Genomic DNA, 23,629 nt, shown 5'->3' on the forward strand with positions numbered 1-23,629 from the left:
GAAGATACCAGTGCCCACTACCTAAATTTAGAATGTAACTGTATTTGTAGTTACATTTAGAGTCTTTGATTTAAGTGGAATATTTAAATATTCATTATACTTTGTAACGTTTAAGTGTAAAACATTACAGAAACATAGGTATCTGTGGGTTGATGCTTTTCCTCAAAACACTTTTGGCTCCTTCCCCTCAGAACTGTTCTTGTTTCTTAAAGAACTATCTTCCTATAAAGAACCAAGAATTCAATATTTAACTTTCAGACATGGATGATGACTGCAGAGCGTGCAGCACATAGCAGGCACTTGGCAAGTAAATACTCTTTGCAGGAATGAATGAAAGGCTCCAAAAGAGCCAGAATATTCACTATCTGAAAAACTAAGAGAAAAGGTTAAGGCCTCCAAACCCTAGAGCTTCTTTAAGTGAAATAAACATAATCAGTCTGCTTATATGTGAAATCAAATAACTTCTTTACAAAAGAGTTTGAAATATTCAAAAGTTAGTAAAAAGATGACTTCCAAAGCAGGATAGAAAACAGGATTATAAGGTACTACAAGGTTATTTATTTGAGAAGATAAAGATTCAAAATATCTACCCTGTTTTGTAAATTAAGAGTATTATTTATTTTTGAACTTTTAAATGAAATATATCAGACTTTTTTGTCTCCACACACACACACCCACACACACACACACCCCCCACACCACTCTCCCTGTCTCCCATATACTTTTTTTGGTTTAAAACAGTTTATTTATTTATTTATTTATTATTATTTTTTTTTGAGAGGAAGATCAGCCCTGAGCTAACATCCATGCCAATCCTCCTCTTTTTGCTGAGGAAGACCGGCTCTGAGCTAACATCTATTGCCAGTCCTCCTTTTTTTTTCCCCCCAAAGCCCCAGTAGATAGTTGTATGTCACAGCTGCACATCCTTCTAGTTGCTGTATGTGGGACGCGGCCTCAGCATGGCCGGAGAAGCAGTGCATCGGTGTGCGCCCGGGATCCGAACCCGGGCCACCAGTAGCAGAGCGCGTGCACTTACCCACTAAGCCACGGGGCCGGCTCAGTCTCCCATATACTTTATGAGCTCTTTGAATTCTATAGCAGCAATGCTACTGATGATTACAAATCCTTCTGGAAACTACTCTTTCCATAGCCCGTGCTATTTTCAAAATTGAGATAATTTCAGAGTAATATTTTTATAATATTTAACTGACCCAGAAAAATATTTTCTCATATGACACCAGATCACCCACAATCACTCTTAAGGCAACTATGCATTTCCTGAGTGTGTGCTAAAATAGCAAATTTAAAAACAAGGCTGAATCCTCCAGGAAGTCACCAGTGTCTGCTACCATTTGAAACATAAATGCATTTACTATTGCATTTAGATTCTTTGATTTGAGTGGAACATTTAAATATTCTTTATACTGTGTGATAACAAGAAATATATTTAATATTAAATATTTTATTTTAGACCATATGTACATTATAGTCTCAAGAATAAAAATTTCTTTGGGAGAGGCAGACTCTACTCAAAATTACTATTTTGGTGTAATGAGATGAATGTTTTCCATAGAATTATGCTAACTTCTTAGCTATATTTCCTTTAACTTGAGTTCAATATTTTCACATCTTCTAAGAGTTAGATTAGGATAAAGCTGTGCCATGACATTTGTTATATCTTTCTTAAGTTTATCTTTATCATATTCTTTATTATTGGCTTTTTCTTTCTTCGGATGAATAGACCTAATTTTCAGAAGCATGCCTTGTAGCCACACAACTTTCCAAATTGAAAAAACAAAAAATAAACAAAAAACACTGTGTCTTTACCATTTTCTTTGGTGTCCCTCACTTTGTCCTACTGTTTTCCAAGAGGGAAAATAATGCAGTTTATTTGTTTGCAAAAGCACATTAGAAATATTTTTCCTTTCCCAACTTTAGACTGTCACGTTGCTGTCTCTAGTTGTTTTGGTGATAAGGAAGTAACACCTGAGCCAAGACTGAGCAGGAGTTAGCCAGGTGCTGGGGAGGGAGAGAAGCATACTATAGGAGGTATACCCCTAAGGTGAGAAAGAGTTTAGTATTTTTAAGCAAATGAAATAAGGCCAGGGTGGATGGGGTATAGCCCAGTGAGGGGCCAGTGATTCCATAGCAGTTGAATAAATAGGCAGAACTTTGTAGGCCTCACAAAGATGTAAGTCTTTATTCTAATTGAAATGGGAAGCCACTGAAAGGTTTTAAGCAGAAAAGTGATATATCTGATGTTAAAATATCACCTGGTTGCAGTGTGGATAATGGACTGGAGGGAGCAAGAGTAGTAGTGGAAGGTCCAGTTAGGAAGCTACTGACTTGCATAGGCAACAGGTGACAGTAGTATAGAGTACAATTGTGGAAAGGAGAAAGAGAAATGGACGGAGATTAGAATCAACTTGACTTTGTGATGGGCTTAATGAGTTAGGGGGAAAAGGATAAGGAAGGCGAAGGTGCTAAGTATGACCCTGAGTTTCTCTGGCTCAACACCTGGAGGGAGAGAGGGGTGATTTCCTAAGATGTAGAGCATTGGAGAAGGGGCAGAATGGGAGTGGGATAGGAGATCAAAGTTTGGTTTTGGACATGTTAAGATTGACATCCCTGTGGGATAGCCAAGTATCAAGTACACGTGGCGATAAATCCTAAAGTTCACAAATGAGGTCAGGGCTGCAGACACAACCTTGTGAACCACTGATATATTCACAGACACTATCTGAAGCAACGGGAATTGATGAGATTACCTATGGAGTAGGTAATGCTTCACCGACATTTGGAGACTTTATTCTGAGGGTTTGCTCCCTCTGACAGCTACAGCCACAGAGAACAAGGGGAGTTCTTTTTCTAGCTTCACAGTTTTGTTCTACAGAAGGTTCTTTCTGTAAAGTTATATTCCTTTTCCCATTCCCCCACACTCTGCTTTAGAACCAAGAGTTGAAAAGGACTATGTCAACACAAATTTCTAAAAGAAAAGTTTTAAAGGAAAGAGAATGTAATTTGCATAAAAAATAAAAACAAAAAAGTCCCATGAAAAGCTAAAGAGAAAGTTTACTAAACGAATTCTTAACTGGTTATTTCCTTTTCTACTCTTACTCTTTTTTCCAGCCAGGACCTATCACTCTAACCTTGACTCAGTATATGTATGATCTTTGTTTTTTCATTCTGCAAATATTTGCTTCACTCATTGTGTATGTGTTAATTTGTATGTTTATGTACATTTTTATAGACACACACATATATATTTACATATACACACAGTCTTTTCCTTGAATGAACGCTTATTCATGGCAAACAAAATGCAAGCTTCTAGAGGGCAGATACCACCTAGAGAAGCTGGCATAATATATTAATCAGTAGCTATTCAATAAATATTGCTACCTGCCAATGATATTAGAAGCTACACAAATATGTTAGATATAATGATCCCCTACATTTATTTTTTTTGTGCATTCATTTCAAGTTTTGAAGTCAACCTTTATTTTATGAACTCTAACACTGTATATTTTACTATGTTGCAGATTTGGGATGCTCAAATAAAGTAATTAATTAATCTATTATTTTATTATTATTATGGCTAAAAATGTTTAGGTATAAGTGGTGTCTACTTCTGATGTGCTAAAACTGTATGACTATGTTTCATAAAAATCTATACTTTATATAACCCATTACCTGTTCAAAGATCTCTGCTAACATATTTGTAGATAAAGGCACAACAAGTTCATGAATTGGTTAGGAATTTACTGTTTCATAATTCTATGCATTTGAGAACTTGGTCTACAGGAAAGGGATCACTCCAACAAATGTTGAAAGCTTTGTCACTTGTTTATCAATCAACCTTGGAATTTTAAAATGGCAGCATGTGGTAAGAAAATATAACATGACAAAATCCTATTCCTAAGCCTGGAACAGAATAGGCTACTTGGGCCATTTTCTCCTGTTGAGTAAAAGGGAATTGCTGCAGACCATGAATTAATGATTTTCTTTCTCTGTCATAAATGACAAATAGGCTCTGAGCTGCTTTTCTAGCAAAAGCAAGGCATAATTTTTACTTCATTTACTAAAGAAAATAATAAATTTCTTTTTGAGAATAATACAATTTTAACAATAAGTCATGGAAAGGAAATTTGAATTTATTGGTTTAGTTTGCATGACCTCTGAAAGGTCAATGTAGAAAAGCAACAAAATCATAGGACTCTAAGTGGCCACTGCTATAAGTCACTCATTTAGTTCCACATGTTAGAAAGGCTTTGTTATTGGTATTTTGAATTAATTTTTAGTTGTTAACCTTCTATTAGATTTTTTTTTTTTTAGTCATTTTCACTAACAGTTTTAACCTTTCATGCTGATCCAATAAAGGAGGTGATGGAAACATTATCCATTTGGAAATAGTAGCCCAGGAACAGCCATACCAATGGATGCAGAGAAAAATTACAAAGTTCATGCTAAGCTCTAGCTATAATAGTCAGAGAATGATTTTGACTGCTGACATTCTTGTTTAAAAAGCATACAGGGAACTCAGACCACAGGACAATGCATGTTAGAACACTGCACATCTGCATAACATAAGCCAAGCTATACACAAACAACAGAAGAGGCACAGGAGAAAGGAGTCTGTTTTGCAAGAAAAATTTCAAGAGCAGAAGAGTAGCACAAAGGAAATACCTTAAGATCTCGCCTTTCCAGATGCAAAAGTTCAGCCCCTCTGATGTCATGACGGATGAAGATTTCTTTGTACTCTCCCAAATTGAGCAGATCCAGCCAAGCAGCAACTTCCTCTGTGCCCCATTTCTGAACTACCAAAGTTAAGAGCAAAACCCCCTTAATTTCTACATGCTCAATGCATCACAAAGCAAAGGTTGGCCAAAGAAAGTGCAAAACAGAGTAGAGCGGCAGTGCTAGCAAAGAGAAAGGTGGAAGGCGTTGTTTCAACAAAACTACAATTCCATTTATTCCCATGCAGGTTATAGACTATCAACCAACACAAGGATCTGATTACACAGACATTCCTGGCTGGGCACCGGTGCCTTTAGCTTTAGCTCAATCTCCTCCTTAAAGCCACTCAAACTATACAATATGCATACGAAATGTATTTCTCATGATTCGGATCAGTAGTACAAGTTCTAAATAAGCTCTGATGGTTTCTTTAAGATCATATATGAAACTAGTTATAGTTTAATTAGTGACAGAGGCTAACTGAAATTTAAAATCTGACATGGGGTACTCAATTTTACCCAAAATTCTGCTTCAGGTCTTGTTGACTTTGAGTGTTGCCTTTATTGATTCTATTACTATTGATAATTATAATTATTGATAATTACAGCAATAAATGTATTGTTAAATCAATTTAATGTCATCTAAAAACTGTCAACACTGCTCTCTAAGACTAGCTGGATGGTTATTTTTCAGTATGCATAACCATTCTTTGATACATTTTATTCAGCATTGATTAGGTTAACAAAAGTCTACTTATTTGCTATATTTGGTTTTGAAATGCCCTTCAGTAGCCACTCTATGATTGTCAAAAATAAGATTTTATATCACTTCTTAAAGTGAGATAGCTAACTCAGAAGATTTATAAAATGATTTGACTATGAAAGGCACCTACCATCACACACACAGAACTTGGAGGTGCTTTACCACTAAGTACAGCATTAAATTTAATCTCTAGGGAAAGATGGAAAGGGAACTAGAAAGACAACAGCAGAGAGTTCAGTCTTTGCTTGAGAATGCAAGTGTCACAGCAGATTCTCATTACTGAAGGGCTGAAATGTTGTACTAAGTTCCCAAAACAGGAGGAAGAGAAGATATAACTTTAGGTGGAAAATATATTTAGCAAGCTAAAGGAGTAAATGAAAGTTTCTACGTCCCATTTATCAAAATGATCTAGATTTTGAACTTTGATGGAAAAAAACAAGTTACACGCCAACACTTTGAAATGCTGTTGAGCAAGATAATTAACCCTCTAAACAGACACACTGACATCCACCAAACAAAGCTGAAGCAAATCAGGAACCACCTGTTTTCTTGTGTGCTTCATAACTACAGATTCCTGCTGATATTTGGACTTACCTTAGATATGATATGATTCTTTTTATTACGATAAAGCAAACATAAAATAAAATTCACCATTTCAACCATTTTACATAGCACAATTCAGTGGCATTTAGTACCTTCATAATGTTGTGCAATGATCACCACTATCTATTCCAGAACATTTTCATCACCTCAAGGATATCACTTTAATAAGTTATTTTTTCCATAATGTTATACTTTCCCTTCCAGTGTGGATCACCTACCAGGCTGTGAACTTGTCTTCTGCTTATGAACCTTTTCCTTTTTAAATTTTGGCACTATACGAAATACTGTGCTTCTGTTGTTTCTCTTGGTGCAATCCATAGGAGGCTCCTGTTCGAGTGGAGCAAGAAAAGAATTTTCTCAGGATATTAAGAGAAGAAAAATCCACTCTGATGTTAGAGATAACATAGGAATGGATTATAAACACAAATCATTGTGAAGTGATAACTTCTTCAAAACAAGGTCACGACGTCATACACTACTGAAAATGTACTGATTCCCATGAGATACCTTTGTTCACATAAAAGCCTTTCTTGCTTGTCCAAGATCAGTACATCTGAAAGTGGTAGTCAAAATTCATTTTCTCCTGAATATCTTTTTTAAAAGACAAGTTCAAATTCTATCATCATAAGGTCTACATTTATAAAGCAACAGGCCAAATTTTACATACCTCATCCTCATTTGGGTGTAAGATATAATAAAGCCAAGGAATCTCTGTTAATTTCTGTAATTCCACCTCCACAGAATGTAAGGCATTGGATACCCGCTCTTCATGTGGAGATTCCAAATGCTATTTATCAGCAGATTAAAAACAAAACAAAACCAGGCTCAGTGACCAACCTCAAATAGAATAAATTATCTTATTTTGACAGTGAACAGCTTTATCTCTTATTAGGGTAGGCTAGGTTGTTGTTGTATTTCATATAAAGGAATACAGAAAAAAGAACCAATTATTTTATACTGAGTTCATTTAAAACCATCTGAATAGATTTATCCTTACTTCCGAAAGATGATCTAAGTAGCTAGTATCACTTGAATAATTTCACAGAAGAAAGTATTGCTTGTGGTGTCTTTTCTCTGTAAATCCTTGCCTACCTCCCTCTTCCTTCCGTCCCTTCCTTCCTATCCATGTATCCATCCACCCATTCTGCCCATTTTCACTAGTGAGTAATCTCATTAATCTACTTATTTGTGGCAAAAATCCTTCTGATTTACATAGGTCACTATGTGACAAATAATAATATTTTAAAAATTTGCCAAAAACATGTCATATAATAAGAACTGCTTGGCACAATAATCTCTTGGAGAATTAAAATAATAAGTTTAAGGAAAAATACCCACAAACCTCAGAAAAATTTGCGATGATAAGTTGTTGTAAAATCAGGGCAAAGCAAAAAGCTAAATGGCTTGTAATCTGGGGGAGGTTTGGAAACTTTAAAGAGAATTTAACTGGTCACCTATTATCCATCCATTTGGAGCAGTTATTAAAAAGCACTTATAAATTCAGTAAATATATAAAAGTGAAATAAACACTGTTACGCACAGAACTGGAAGGGAGGTGACTGAATTCTATCCCTGGCCCTGTTACTAACTATGCAACTCAGGAAAGGTTAATTGATTTCAGGAGTCTTAGTTTCCTCTTCAATAAATAGTAGAATGTAACTAGATTATTTCTAAGGTCTCATCCAGGTAATCAATACTTTTATAAATTACTTTAAAACTGTAAAGTACCAACATATAGGTTCATAGAATTTTAAACTGAAAGTTCAGAGAGAATGTTACTGTTATTTATCGGACAATATTTTTCCCCCCTCTGTCGTTATTCAAAGTATCTACTATTTCTTGTAGTTAATAAAAATATGGAGATTCTCCACCTTGTCATATAAAATTACCACTTTCCTTTTAGTCTGAGAATATATGTCTTATAAAATTGACAAAATGGTTATTGCATATTCGTTCTAGATGCAAAATAAAGAGTAAATCTTAGTTGTTCTCAACTATGATCAACTCTTTATTTTGATATCAATATTGTCAAAGGTTTTGAAAAAATCCACTGGTATACATTTTAAACCAAACATCCATATTTGACAATGATAGAAGAATTAAAAACGGAGGGGAGTCCTTCTATATTAACATAATGTAATTGATAAATATTAACCCAGTAACACCCAATGGGTACTTACAGTGTAGAGAGCTATAATACAGAATAAGTTATACTTCTAGTTCTTGTCAATAAGAAATTATCTTAAATGTATTTCAAAAAACACAAAAAATACATGTCCTTCAGCCAAAAACTGGATCCAAAGTCACAGCTCACTGGTGTTCCTATAGGACTAATTTATTTTAGAAGAGCAGCTAGAAGATTCTGGTTAATAATAGAAGTGTCAAGAATAGCCAAGATGTTCCCATTGGTTTTATCAAAACAGATAACCAGTGTTTCTTCCCTAAAAGTTTTTCTTCATGGCCACAGCAGAGGCAGCCACCTCTTGCCCCAAGGAAGCTGTATTTCAGTTTCCTCTGGAGGTGAGTGAGAGCAATGGACTTCATGCAGCCTTTAAGCTTCTCTTCTCAGAGTAAATGATGCTCTAAGGGCGGTACTCTTCTGGACCCCAATCAAACAGAAATTCCAACCATAGTCATTTATCAGTTAGCTAGGCTATGAGACACACCTCCATTTTCCCACTGTGCCAGATACTCTGACTCGTACAAATCACTTTAATTTAGGTGTATATTTTCCAAATAAAGAGATAAAATTACAATCAAGAGAAATGTTTTAAGATCATCATCTATCAGAATTGTCACAAGGAAGAAGAAAATAGCTAATGAATAAGGCTTTCTATGCAGTTACAACAGCAAGTGTGAATAACCTACAATCGAACACTAGGTGGCGAAAAAGACCCAAAAAACTAGAACACTTGAAAATGGTGAAGGAATGAAGAAAGGCTGACAAGGAAAAGACTCTGGGCAAACCAAACAGGACATCTGTGGACTTCTAGTAGTTATGCTTGACGTCCACGGGCTGTGGTCAGATTCAGACTTGGCCTAATCTTGATTTCCAGCACCAATCTGAGTTAACCTAAGGATATGGCTAGTTCTTGAACTTTAGTTCTTGAAACACTGATTCTAGAAAGTGTCATTTTTTAAGCAAATCTAGAGAATCATACCAACCATATCTCAAATGTTAATTCTGGGAACAAGTTCCTCTACTTTGCTGTCATAATGAGTTAACGATTACCTGAGGAACGTCTACCACACTTTATAAAGCTCAAGTCTCTCAAAACTGGGGAGAGCAGGATTGAATAGAAACATGATGGCAAATGTGAGGGGGATCTCTACTCCTGTTAGCCTGAATCACAACTTCCAGGTTCAGTCATATATTTTCTTGAAGGCAAAAGCAGGCTAAAAGGAAGCTCTAAGGCTGGAGGCCAGAAGCTGCTTCTGTATTAGAATCTGATGATTGCACGCTCCCTAATGACGGTAAGGCCCATACATTTATCATCATTCTTATGTTATCAAGCATTTCTTTTCCTTACCAAAGGAACCCTGCCAACTAGTAAAGATTCTGTTTCATTATATAGTGCCTTCACATTGATGGCTATTTCAGTGGCAGTGTCTCTCGTAAGACTCTAGGAAAAAAACAACAACATTAAAGACAAGTAGTTCTGTATTAAATTGGGATTCAGTCATCAGCAAATACTTTACATTTTATTCTTCCAATTTAAATTCACACCACAAATATTTTTTAAATCTACCAAAATTCTATTATAATTGCAAAATTTTATAGTCACATTTGTTAGCATGATTACCTCTTCTAATTCTTATATCACAGGACCAAAAGAATCACTGGCTATGAAATACACTCAGGACCACATCTCCTTCACACAAACATGTATATGGTGGCAACAACATATACACATTCCCATAAAAAAGTTCAGTCAAAGAAAATTATGTCTTAAAAGGGGTATTAGCTGATATAAATAGTTCTATCCACTGATGTTCACTCTCAGAAGTTCCAACCAGATTGTTTCTTAGACTTTAATCTTGAGGACTAGCACTTATTTGTATATTAATTTAGTTAACTTCAATTGAATAACTAAAAGAATAAAACAATGCTATCAGTTTTCTCTATACTATAAGCCTTGTACCATGCATTACATTTCAAGAGAGTTACATTCTATCCATTCTATTAACTTCTACATCAAAAAATTTACAGAAGTTATAAAAGTTGAACTTCTACATTAAAAAATTCACAACATTTACCAATTTAGTGAAACAAAATGAAGTAAGAATAATTTTAGTATATGACTTCAAAAATGAATGAACATCTTTAATAAATGCATGATACCTATATCAAGGTACAGGGGAGAAGATAAAAGAAGGAATAAGGAGGAATGGTTGTGGTTAAGGAGCAGAAGGAAGATGGCAAGGTGACAAGTGATTGAAAGTGAAATAGAAAAAAATGAAGAGAATTTAAGAGCAGGAATGGTAAAATGGCAGGAAAAGAAAAATCTGGCCACAAATTTACCATAAGCTTCTGGCAGAGACTCGACTCATATAGACTATATAACATTCTTTCAAAGGGCGTGGCACATTTTACAGTATCAAAACATATGTGTAACAGCAAAAAATCTGTGGAATGAGAATTTACCATTAGCTCCTCACCTCTGGGAACCGCGGGTTGGCTTTATTCAGTGCGTGGGAGCATGCATTCACAGCGTGGGCCAGTTCTTGCTCCAAAAGACAGTGGATTGTGGCTGCGTCACAAATCCTGAAAGCAAAAACGAAACAAATGAACAAAAAACCTTTCTGAGTATTACTGATTTTTCTAAAGTGTAGGAGTGGTAGAATAAAACAAATAAAATAAAGGTTATTAAGGAAATTTTTTTTTCTTAAATGACTGCTCAATTACGAATGGCACAGGGTAGATTTACAAAATTCAAACCCCATTGCAACAAAGAACACTAAACCAAAAATCTTTATAGAAAAAGTTAGGCTTAGAATCAGAGATAAACATATTGAGGTGCTACTTGGAAGAAAAAAAATATAATAACATTTCATTCTGTGGTATCATTGCAAAGTGAGAGGGGTCCCAAATGTAAAGAGTAGAAACTTATCTTTAATTCACTGAAATTTCAACCAGGAACCAATACAACATTTTAGGGGAAGAGCACTGTCATACTTATCATCTATATGCTAAATGCTGTATATTCACTATCTAATTTAATATTCACAATCTTAAAAGGTAGCTGTGATTAATTTTCTCCACTTTATAGGTGAATACATTGAGGCTCAGAGAGATTTAGTATGTATACAAAGCTAGTAAATGATAGAGCCAGGATTTGGATCTATGTCTATCCAACTCCAAAGCCTGTTGTACCACAGTCCTCTGGAACCTAAACCTTCAAGAATAGTCCTAGAAAGACAAAATCCTGGAGGGCACTAGAAGAGAAAGGAAAATTGCTAGAAAATGATGTAAGGTTTGCAGATGAGCAAGAAGGCAAGATGATTCAAATCCTTTTTGCTTCTGATGTCTTCAAGGGGAATGATCCTCAACGTGGAAAGGGTAGAACGAGGGAAGAGACAGAAGCCCTATGTAGTTAAATCAAGAGTAAAGGAAAAGGGTTTAATTCTTAAGGATCACACAATTGATAGCCAAGGCACAAAGAACTTCCAAATGTCATCTCAGCATTCTTACCAATAACCTTGAGAAATCATGAAGAATGCGTTATTTATCATAAGAATGGAAATGGGTAAATGTTATTCTAATTTTCAAAGAAAAAGAAAGAGATAAATCAACTTTAGATCATTTCCAACTGCCAAGTGAATCTCCTCCTAGATATCTCTAACATAATCAAAATTCTTTAATCCAACATGGAACCCATCATTTTCCCTCTCCAAATCTGTTCCTCTCCATGAATCCTATGGCTCCATCAAAGGCACCAAAATCCATCCAGCCATTCACTAGAAACCATAGGGTCATCCTGTCTCCTAAATCATGGCCATATATCAATTTTAGATCCTAACCTATCTTAAATCTCTCTTCTTCTTTCCATCTCTACTGCCTCCATCCATCATTTCCTATTAGGATCGTTCCAACAGTGTTTACCCTGCCCCAGCTTTGCTGTCCTGCAGACAATGCTCCACATTGCTTCTAGAAACACCCCGATGAAGACCTGGCCTCCCCACCTCTCTGTCTACATTTCCCACACTCTCAAAAATACCATGCCAACATTTCAGTCACCCTAAACTCCCCGAGATTTCCTGAAAGTACTATGTACTCACATTCCTCTGGGCCTTTGCCCAGGCTGGTTCCCATGGTTAGATTGCTTCTACTTTTACTCTTCCCTAAAGACTTGGCTGAGAGGTCACCCTCTCCAGGCAGCCCTCCCTCACTGCCTCTGGTCTCCTCTGTGTGTCCACAGCACCCACTGTGTGACCTGTGACAGTACTTCGACCATACTTCTCCCTCCTACTACTTTGCCAGCAAATTCAGATGAGGGACAGCAATGTACTCATCTTAGCATCCCCAGCGCCTAATATGGTGGTTGGCACATAGAAGAGGCTCAAAATTATCTGTTGAATACTGATTGAATAAATTCTGAAAACTAATGAGTGAGACTGATTTTCATCTTTTGAAAAATTAAAAAAAAAAACAGATGGGGTACAAGGTTAGGTTGACCAAAAGAAAGTCTGGCCAACTTTCACTTCGTTTTTTTTTGATAAGGTTATTTGGTTGGTTGACAGGATGATAATACAGGAAATATATTTTGGTTTCAAGGGAGTATATTTTAGTTTCGAGAAAATGCTATAGTTCTATTTTTAATTTTTTGAGGAACCTCCATACGCTTTTCCATAATGTATTAATTAACTTGATTGTGGTAATCATTTTACAATGTATACATATATCAAATCATCATGAGTACACCTTAAAGATATACAATTTTATTTGTTAATTATACCTCGATGAAGCTGGAAAAAAAGCAAAAAAAAGCCTTATAAATTGGAGTTCATACCAGTTGTTTGTAGTATATCTAAAAAAGACGTGTTTACCCTAAAACTAATATCTCTGTGGATAAGAAGCTGAGATGTACAATAAGGCAGTTATATGGATTTAGTTGACTAAATATTCATTTTTCCTTACCTTTCTCCTGAGTTACCCAGTATCTTGCAGTTCTAATTCTGAAAGTTGGTCTCCAGCAATAGGGAGTGTAAATCCTTTCTCTTATACCTCTAACATCTAGTACATTCTAGGTATCTAACACACATTTAAAGAGGAGACTAAGGAATGAGAGGGGAGCAGATGGTGAGTAAGAGGGAGGAAAGGGGTAAGTAGCCCTAGTATCACTGAGCGTTGTCTGCCTTCTTTTTTTTTTTTCCAACATTTTTATCAGCGACCAGATGAATGTGTGGGAGGAAATAATAGCTACCAAGCAGGCAACACTAAATATGCCAGATATGACGTGCTAACGAGTACTTTCCATGATGGTAAAGCGTTTTACTCATTTAACTTTCACAGCGGCCTGGTAGGGTAGCCCTTATTATCCCCATCTGGTAGGTAAGATTTAGGGGAAGAGGAGATAAGAAACTTGTCGATGGTCCCTCCTCCCCTCTGAAGTTTACTCCCGGTCATAGTGACTTGCATCTGTTTTACACTCATAGAACTTGTGTTTTTTATCTCCTCCCTTTCTGTCTACTAAAATTAATTTGTGTGGTCTCCCAATCTCTCTGATAAGTCTGTCAGAAACTGATTCTTGGACTCTTCCCACCCACCCTCCAACTCTCCTTGGGAGTAGGGTTAATGTTTACATTTCTTTCTACATTCCATAAACATTTAATTAATAATTATAAGGCAACATATAAGTGAGGGGCATAGTGTAAAGATTATGTACAAACTGGGGAAATGAACAACAAGGGAAAGAGTACTGTGTGGTAGGGTAAGTCAGGCAAGCTCTCCATTGTGCTTCTGGAAGTCTAAGATCTGTTCTGTAGAGAACACAGGTGTGTGTATGTGAATGTTGGAGAGGATCTGGTGAAGGAGAGCCCTAATTGTTGAGGCATAAATGAGGCAGCAAATGAAGAAAGGGAGTAAATGTATGTCCTTTAGATACCCCAAACAACTGATGAGGCATTAAAATTAAAAAAACAAAATTGGCCAAGACCAGAGTTCTCATAGCCCGAAAGCCAGTAGGACCTCCACACCTGGTAATGAGCTCCTCCGCAGCCTGGGAGCAGAGCTGCATCTGCGACACCTCCTCTGTTGCCAAGTCAACAGCATGCTGGATGTACAGATGGGTTCGAAGAATTGGTTTACCAGAATCACACTTCTGTTTATCTTCCCAAGATTTCAGAGTGCTTTCAAAAGCCTATTTGAAATCAATATTGCAATGAATTGTTAGAGCTCTGAGGCCCAAATAAATGTGTATTTAGATATTATATGAATGACTTTCAAACTACTATTGTTGTTTTTCCTGATCTAATAACTTGTAAGTACAAAACTAAATTGTAAGTACAAAAAAGATATTTTAATATTTTCCAGTGCATTGCAACAAGTAAAAAGTAATGTAACTGATGATGATGAATATATCACTGAAAAGTTAAAAAAAATAGCTTCAATTTATGCTTCAATCTTTACTATTACATGTATAATAGATAGGAGGAATACTGGCAGTCTTAGTTGCTATGAGTTTGACCTTAATTAAAAGTATATATTCTGGGGGCAGGCCCGGTGGTGTAGCGGTTAAGTTTGCGTGCTCCGCTTCAGCGGCCTAGGGTTCGCAGGTTCGGATCCTGGGTGTGGACCGACGCACTGCTTGTCAAGCCATGCTGTGGTGGTGACCCATAGAAAGTAGAGGAAGATGGGCATGGACGTTAGCCCAGGGCCAATCTTCCTCGGCAGAAAGAGGAGGATTGGCCGCGGATGTTAGCTCAGGGCTAATCTTCCTCACAAAAAATTAAAAAATAAAAAAAAATTTTTAAAAAGTACATATTCTGGAAAAGGCAAAATTATGGAGACAGTAAAAAGATCAATGGTTGCTAGGGGTTGGGGTAAGGAAGGGAGGGATAGATAGGTGGAGCACAAGGAATTTTTAGGGCAGTGAAACTATTCTGTGTCATACTGTAATGGCAGATACAAGTGATTATACATTTGTCAAAACCCATAGAATATACAACACAAAGAGTAACATGAACTACAACTTTAGTTAATAATAATGTATCAGTATTTACTCATCAACTGCAATAAATGTACACATTAATACAAGATGGTGAAGAGAACATAATAGGGGAATTAATGTGTTCATTGGGGAGGCGAGGAGGTATGTGGGAACAGAATTAGAATTCTCTGTATTTTCTGCTCACTTTTTCTTTAAACCTAAAAAAAATAAAAAATAAAAAATAAAGACTATTAATTTTTTTAAAAACTAAATAAATATTTGTTCATATTTAAAACCACAATGACCTAAACGTCAGATTTAAGGGAGAATTTAAATCTTTTTCCTTGGTTTCTATTTTTCATAACAATTTAAGATTGTTTTTGAAAGGCTTGATAAAAATCTAGAAGAATGTTTTTTGTTACCTACCCTGTCCCTCGTTAGCATCTGAGCTCTGTTTTTGTGCACAATTTTGATAATCCCTGGAGGCTGAACCCATGCTTCGCCATCCACCTGCACTGGGACTCCCTCATCACCAAATATAGTGATTTTTACTGTACGGCACTGAAACAAAACAAGTTATTTTAGAGTACAAATCATCCTGAGAAACTGACACTCAATCTGCACTCAAGCTTGACTTTTAGTCCAATCTGTGGAATGGAATGTTATGCTTTTCCACTTAGGATGACATATTAACAACTGACACGACAAGAAAGTCAATATTTTATGGATGAACATACAGAGTAGGAGTCATCTGGAAATGCTTCCCCAGTGGCCCAAGTAATAAAGTCAGATTTGATTAGAGAAACAAACCTGAGCTATTCGATGATGCTGTAGCTTAATAACCCTTGAAACTGCCATTTGCATGCTGTCAAATATTGCAACGACTTCCAGGATCTTGTCATCAAATGATGGTGCAGCAAATATCTGAAAGGAAAAGCTACATTACACTTCCACTAATAAAGTTAAGGTTTAAGTGAAGTAGCACATCAAGCAACGTAAACGCTGCAACATACATATTTTAAAAAATGTAGAAAAATATTAAGTAGAAAAGTAAGTAAATATTATTAGGAAGTGATAATCTCTGGACTAAAAAAAATCACTGAAGATAGCTTAAAATAAACAACCATAATAAAAATAGTTTTAATACCCACATGGATATAATACTCATGCCCCTCATAAAGTACTTTTAGAACTAGTGAACTATTGTATTTCCAAATAATTCATCTTGGTATAAAATGTATTAAATTCCTGTTCATACATAACTCATGTCTTGATAAAATGATGCGTGTAATTTTAGGAAACCTAAAACATTCGAAAGGTGATACGGATTTCATAAGGCTAATGGAACATGCAAAGATGCTCCAGTTCACTTGGTATGTTCTAAGGGAAACCTTTCAAGGTGTTACAAGCAATATGCATATGTGCTTTATATCTTAATACAACAACTTTTTAGGGCATGTGAGAATATAGAAACAGAAACCTCAAAGGACAAAAATATAGGCTTACTTTGCTTTGATGTTAAATGCATTTTCACAAAATTAATTTAACCTAAAATTTTACATTTCAGCTGTATTACTTTGTCTCTTTTACTATATCATAAACAATTACACCTCTGAAAAAATTATTCAGTATAAACTAGTATCCTAATTAAAACTTTCAGGGCCAGCCTGGTGGCGTAGTGGTTAAGTGCGTGCACTTCGCTGTGGTGGCCTGGGGTTCGGATCCCGGGCGCGCACTGACGCACCGCTTGTCAAGCCATGCAGTGGTGGCGTCCCATATAAAGTGGAGGAAGATGGGCACGGATGTTAGCCCGGGGCCAGTCTTCCTCAGCAAAAAGAGGAGGATTGGCAACAGATTAGCTCAAGGCTAATCTTCCTCACAAAAAACAAAACAAAACAAAAAACTTTCACTGAAAATATCAAGACACAAATTTGCAAACATTGATGATTTCTTATCATTTTTTTATCAGACTGCCTGGTTTTAAACTCTGTCTCTGCTACTTACTAACTGGATAAACTTTGTGTCAGTTTCTGCATTTGTAAAATGTAGATAAAAATTGTGAGTACTAAACTATGAATGTGAAGCTCTCAGAACAGTGTCTCACTACCGAGGAGGTCTTCAAGAAATGCTAGCTTTATCTTAATCTCACTGATTTCTTACCCTTAAAATATTTAAGAGTAGTGATAGGCTGACAAAAAACTGCTAATGTAAGTTTTTATACTCCAATAGGATTGGAATATATTCATATCATGAAAATTACAAATAATTTCCAATTTATTTTACACTTTAATCCCTGCCTGCTCATTTAAGAGCCCTGAGAAAATGGGTCACTGGGAACCATCTTATATCATAAGCCTCAAATCAAAGGGCCTATCAATGTATGTGACTCTTCAAATAAAGATCATAATAACATTTCTCATTTTTATTGTTAGATTTACTTTAATAATTGTGTCCTCTCTTTTATTTTATTATTTTTAGAACAATTACATTTGTTAGGTTGTGTTTTTCTTTCTTTCTTTTTTTTTTTTGGTGAGGAAAATTAGCCCTGAGCTAACATCTGTTGCCAATCTTCCTCTTTTTGCTTGAGGAAGATTGTTGCTGAGCTAACCTCTGTGCCAGTCTTCCTCTATTTTGTATGTGGGACACCACCACAGCATGGCGTGATGAGTGGTGTGTAGGTCTGTGCCTGGGATCCAAACTCATGAAGCCCGGGCCGCCGAAGCGGAGCGTGTGAACTTAACCACTATGCCACTGGGCCAGCCCCCTGTTTTTCTTTTTTAATCTAGGAAAGTATAAAAGGAAAACAAAAATAGTCTTAAACCTTAATGGCCAAATGAGCCCTTTTGACGTTCTAAAGATAAAAATAATATACATATAAATTGAGAAAATTAAAAGTACAGAAAGGTATTTTGGTAGGCAGAATAATGCTCCCCTCCCTGCCTCAAAAATGTCCATGTCCTAATCCTGGAACCTGTGAATGCTACCTTACATGGCAAAAGAGACTTTGCAGATATGATTAAATTAGGGACCTTGAGATGGGGAGATTATCCTGGATGACCAGGGTGGGCCCAATGTAATCACAAAGGTGATTAAAAGGGGAAGAGGGGGGCAGAAGAGATCAGCTACGCAATGTGAGAAAGACTCAACCTGCCTCTGTTGGCTTTGAAGATGGAGAAATGGCCATGAGCCAAGAAATGGGGGCAGCCTCTAGAAGCTGGAAAGAGCAGGGAAATACTTACATCATCCTCTTTAGTTCCACCCCAAAAGTTAGTGCCTCCGGCATAGCTGGGAATGTTCAGCACTGCTATTCCTTGCAGGCTGGGGAGAGGAATATACTGCCCATCACACTGTAAGGTAAAAAGCTTAGAGGTTAGATAAGAAGAGCAAACCCACTAGTTTGGAAGACACTAGAACACCAAAGACAAAGGATGGTGGGGGAAAGTGTGTTGGTAATGTTTGCTCTCCTGTAAATATATTCCTACATATTACCCTTACCTAATTTTTTTTTCATTTAAAAATTTAAAAAGTATAAGCAACTATAGCAGAAGTTGTTACAGAAAACCAAATTTTAAAAAATGTTTTATCTCTTCTTTCCTCCAAGATCATGCAATACCTTGCTTGAGTATTTTTTAGGTCACTTGTGATATTCTCATTTGTCTTATGGTTATCGTTGTACTTATTGTAAGCATCCTTTTTAAAACAGGCTCTGTGACGGTGACTCTGCGTCCTAATCATCTCGTCTAGCACCTCTCACTACTCCTGGTACTTTGCCTGTGCTCTGTAACTAACCGGTGACTGGCTAAACTCAAAACTGAGTTCCTTAAGAAAGAAACATGTATGTCAGAAAGCACCTTACACTCCGTGCCTTCTAATTAATCACTTAGATAAAAACTTAATTACCACTTAAATGAGAAAAGAAATCACATGGCCAGTGAAGTAATTATATGTGACATGTGAATAAATTCCTACTGAGTAGAAGGTTTCAGTGAAGAGCTTGCAGATGTCATACTTAAAATAGATGCTATAAACATAACTTTACAAAAATTGCATTTTAATGCCAATCAAAATTATCTTCAACCTTTAGAACAAATGAGAATCCGGTTTGAATTCATTTTTCAACCATTTTAAATAACTGAGAAAAATTTATACTTGATTTACCCCCCTAGGCATCTTTTACAATTCCTTTCTTTTCTTTTTCATGAAAACACACTCAAAGGTCCATGCTGTATCCCGGCACCTAGGGCCATTCCAGGCACACAGCTGGTGCTCGACGTGTGTTTGCTAAATGAATGAACATTAAGTATATAGTAGAATAATAAACTTTTTCTGAACCTAATAAATTGAACAGATATCTTTGTGTGCTTTAGAATAAGCTGTTTTAAATCATATGACTAACTTTAAGGAAATGGAAAAATGCTATCTATGTAAATATCAAAGAAGTATTTAAAAAACAATTCAGAGCAGTCTGAGAGATTTTATAAACTGAAACACTATTTGCAAGCACAATATGAAAAAAGGTGAACATTTTCAGAAGGACGTTCCATATACGTTGCTGAATTGAACATATATGCATTAAGCAAAACAGCCCGAGTTAAGTGCTTAATATCCATTTCATAGAATCACATAGGAAAAATGAGAGCAGCACAGATTCAATATATTAAGGTCACTTGACTCAATTGTTTCTCTTATAATCAGGAAAAACTTCAGGTGTGTTATATTCTTTTATAATCTCTCTCTTCCCACACTTCCACACGTGGTTCATGATGTTGCCAAATGCTATAAAATTGCAGTTATAGTTTTTTTCTGATTTAGTATCAGCTTTCTAACTCCTTTCACTAGGCAGTGTGGTACAGTGGGAAGACAGTGGGCCTGTTTTGAATTCTGTGACTCATTTGGGCAAGTCCCTTAAACTTTCAGAGCTTCATTTTGCTAGTCCCTGTGTGGCCAATAAGGTAAGGGCTAGGAAAGCACCTAAGACCCACAGTAGGACGTCAGTAAATTTCTTTCTTCAGTCACAATTATAAATTAACATTTTATGGTGAAAAAGCACTGAAGTTGAAATTTTGGCTCCTCCAATTATTAACTGTTTGATCTTGGGCAGGTGACTTTACTTCTCTGAACTGAATAACAATACCTACTTCATAAAGAATGATAATTACCTCATAAAGTTTAAGAATTAAAGGCAATATGTAGAAAGGATTCACTAAACTTTATTATAACATGATTTAAAAAGTAGTTATAACTAGTTATTACCGAAATGACTTACACAAAGATAGAAATTACTATTATATAATAAGCCAAATTTATTTAGCGTTGTAGAAAGGGCATGAACAGATTATGGAAATATCTGTTATCAGATTATGCAAATATTTGGAATAACAAAAAATGTGAATTAAACAACTATTTGTTCTTTATCATGTATTTCATTATAGACTACAGATAAACATTGTTTTTTAAAAGTTGTTTTTTACTTCATGGATCTTAGTACTTAAAGGATACAAAACAGTATATGACCATTATTTCATTTAAAAAATAGAACAACCTACTTGACTTGTATAAATTAGGAATATTATGAACAAAAAAGTCACACTTCTTAAGAAAAGAGTTTGAAATTTTAATGAAATTTTACATTCAAAGGTCAAATGTGTTTCTACTCTAAAACTAGCAAAATTTGATGTTATGATGTTATTTTACATTTCTGGCATTCCCATGATTGTAAAGAGGATTATAAATATCAATGGTTCTGAAACTTGGGTATACATCACACTCACAGTTGATGTGCCTTGAGAAACAGTTGATATTTGTATAGTTCTTTTCAATTTACACTGTGATTTCTTGCACCTTAGTTCACTTAATTATGATATTGCATGAAAGCATTACTTATCCATTTTGCAGATGGGGAAACTAAGGTCAGAGTCTTTGTTCTGCACCAATTCAAAGTCAAGACACGAACTCAGATTCTCTTTCTTCTTCTTTTTCTTCTTCTTTTGTGAGGAAGATCAGCCTTGAGCTAACATCCATGCTAATCCTCCTCTTTTTCCTGAGGAAGACCGGCTCTGAGCTAACATCTATTGCCAATCCTCCTCCTTTTTATTTTTTTCCCCAAAGCCCCAGTAGATAGTTGTATGTCATAGTTGCACATCCTTCTAGTTGCTGTATGTGGGACGCGGCCTCAGCATGGCCAGAGAAGCGGTGCGTCGGTGTGCACCTGGGATCCGAACCTAGGCTGCCAGTAGGGGAGCGTGCGCACTTAACCGCTAAGCCATGGGGCCAGCCGAGATTCTCTTTCTTCTATACAATACGACAGGGAAAGGAAACTTCTCTGAGCAAAAAGTTGAGTTTTTTTGCCAAGGATGGGCACTGTCTTTCAAGGGATCTTTCTGGGCAGTGTCCCAAGTCTTGGCTCTTTTCCACCTTTATCCCAAGTGATCCAGCATCAAGCAAATGAATTTTTAGACAGTGAACCTTCCATAGTCCTCAGGATGTGATCTGTTTGTTTATTTTAACTATGGCAAAGAATTTTCTACTTTTTCTACTTTATCTTTTTATATATATTAACATGTTTTCACTTATCTTGTCTTACTAATTTCATTTTCTTTTTTATCACTTAACATAAACTTCTATATCAAAGGTTCTTAACTTGAAGTTCTGAAACCAGGGGTCTACGGATAGATTCAAGAGTCTGCTAACTTGAACAGTAAAAATGTATCTCTTACGTTCACTAACCTCCAAAATTTAGCATTGCACCCAACTGTAAATGTAGGTAATACAAGATGTATTAGCAATACCTATGACTTCATCACCAATAGAAAAACAGACATTTTTATATTACATTAGACGTTTCAGACATCTTGTAATATCATTTATGCTCATCACTACGTCAAAATTTATGATACTTATACATGCCATTAGATTTTTGTTGTTTGATGTGGCAATGAAGAAACACATATATTACTCTATAACAATTACAAAAATATTTAGTTGGGAGAGTGACGACACCAAGATGGCCACATAGGTCATTCCTGATTTTGCTCCCTGCTAACAAGAACAACTATTCAAGAACAGGACCTCTGAAAGAATCCTAGAACACGGGGGGGAGGCTGAGGCACCCGTGCTGCACCACAGAGACCAAGACAGACCCACTAGAAGGGTAAGAGAAGTGGCTACACTTTGACCGCATTGTCCCTCCCCCCAGGCCAGCACAGCACCACGTGGAGAGGTGTTTTCCTGAGCTTTTGGTGCCTCTAGTGGGAAAAAAGAACCCAGGGGGGACAACCAACACACCCCCAGCATTATGGGTCACTTTGTGGGAGTTGCTACTCTGATCTCACTCCACGGGGACTACAGGGTAATCTGTGGGGCTTAATCACTAGGAATCTGATGTGATGGAGAAGGGGGGAGGGGCTTGCAACAACCAGCACAGGGATCTTGGCAGGGCGAGTTCACTCCTGCAGTGCCCAAGTAGCAATCCCAACCAGATGGCTTTGCTCATCTGCAGAACCAAGTCAGTGGTGTACTCTGACTAGGGAACTCAGCAGGATGCAGATCTGCTTTATTCAGATCCTCAAACCAGGAGTTTTGCCAGCCCTAGGGCCTGGTTTGCACACACCCAGGCAAGGGGATGAGTTACAGCCCCACCTGCTGTGAAAAGTGTCTCCCAGCCACATCTGACCAGAGGGACTGGTGGGAACACTTGGAAGCTATGTAGCTTAGCAATACTCCAGCTGAGAGGTGGAATGGCAGAGCTGATGCCCCCAGAGCAAAGCCAGTGCTGGGGGTGGAGTGTTCCCCTGTTACACATAGGCAGGGGGATTAATTCATAGCCAAGGCTGAGGGTAGCTTCTGGCCCCTCCCAACCAGAGAGCCTGTTTGAGAAATTGAGAGTTTCCCGGAACAACCATTCCCCTTCCTGCCCAGGCAAGGGAGCTGAGACATAGCTCCACTCACCTGCTGTGGCTTCTGGACCCCATCTGACCAGAGGGCTGGCAACAACACCTGGAAGCTGTGTGGCCCAGCAGCTCTCCAGCCGAGAGGCAGATGGGCAGAGCCAAGAGTTTGCAAAGCAAAACCAGTGGACTTGATTGGCCAGGTAACTTGGGCACTGGGTAGGCTTGAGTTAAAACAACAAACAAAGAGCTTTACCAGCTTTAGAGCTGCTTGTCCCACTGTGCCCCAGCAGGGAAATTAATTTGTAGCCCCATTAATTGCTGAATAAAACCTCTAGCCTGCCTGACCAGGGAACCTAACCAGAGCACAAGGGAAGCTGTGTAGCCCAGCCAACAGCCTTGCTTACAGTGGTGCTTGAACAGAGAACACAGCCCACGGCTTTCTCCAACTGCAGAGCAAAACTGCTGGCCTCACCTGAGCAGGGAATTCAG

The 23,629-nt window shown here is 37.0% G+C and overlaps 1 protein-coding gene across 5 annotated transcripts in view; it reads right to left on the reverse strand.

Annotated features, from left to right (window-relative positions):
- The window catches only part of DGKH (diacylglycerol kinase eta), a 180,377-nt gene that overhangs the window by 3,273 nt on the left and 153,475 nt on the right, over positions 1-23,629 (reverse strand). For 2 of the 5 annotated variants that reach the window (XM_058548239.1, XM_058548236.1), the window contains 9 exons: positions 18,491-18,598; positions 16,062-16,175; positions 15,678-15,812; positions 14,299-14,462; positions 10,762-10,867; positions 9,633-9,725; positions 6,770-6,889; positions 6,321-6,429; positions 4,687-4,817 (listed from right to left, as the gene is read on the reverse strand). In XM_058548239.1, coding sequence (XP_058404222.1) covers positions 4,687-4,817; positions 6,321-6,429; positions 6,770-6,889; positions 9,633-9,725; positions 10,762-10,867; positions 14,299-14,462; positions 15,678-15,812; positions 16,062-16,175; positions 18,491-18,598 — 1,080 coding nt within the window. The remainder of the gene's footprint in view (positions 1-4,686; positions 4,818-6,320; positions 6,430-6,769; positions 6,890-9,632; positions 9,726-10,761; positions 10,868-14,298; positions 14,463-15,677; positions 15,813-16,061; positions 16,176-18,490; positions 18,599-23,629) is intronic. The other 3 variants (XM_058548240.1, XM_058548241.1, XM_058548238.1) reach the window with 2 other exon arrangements.

This window comes from Diceros bicornis, chromosome 9, assembly GCF_020826845.1.
Source record: "Diceros bicornis minor isolate mBicDic1 chromosome 9, mDicBic1.mat.cur, whole genome shotgun sequence".
In the NCBI taxonomy this organism is placed as follows: domain Eukaryota; kingdom Metazoa; phylum Chordata; class Mammalia; order Perissodactyla; family Rhinocerotidae; genus Diceros; species Diceros bicornis.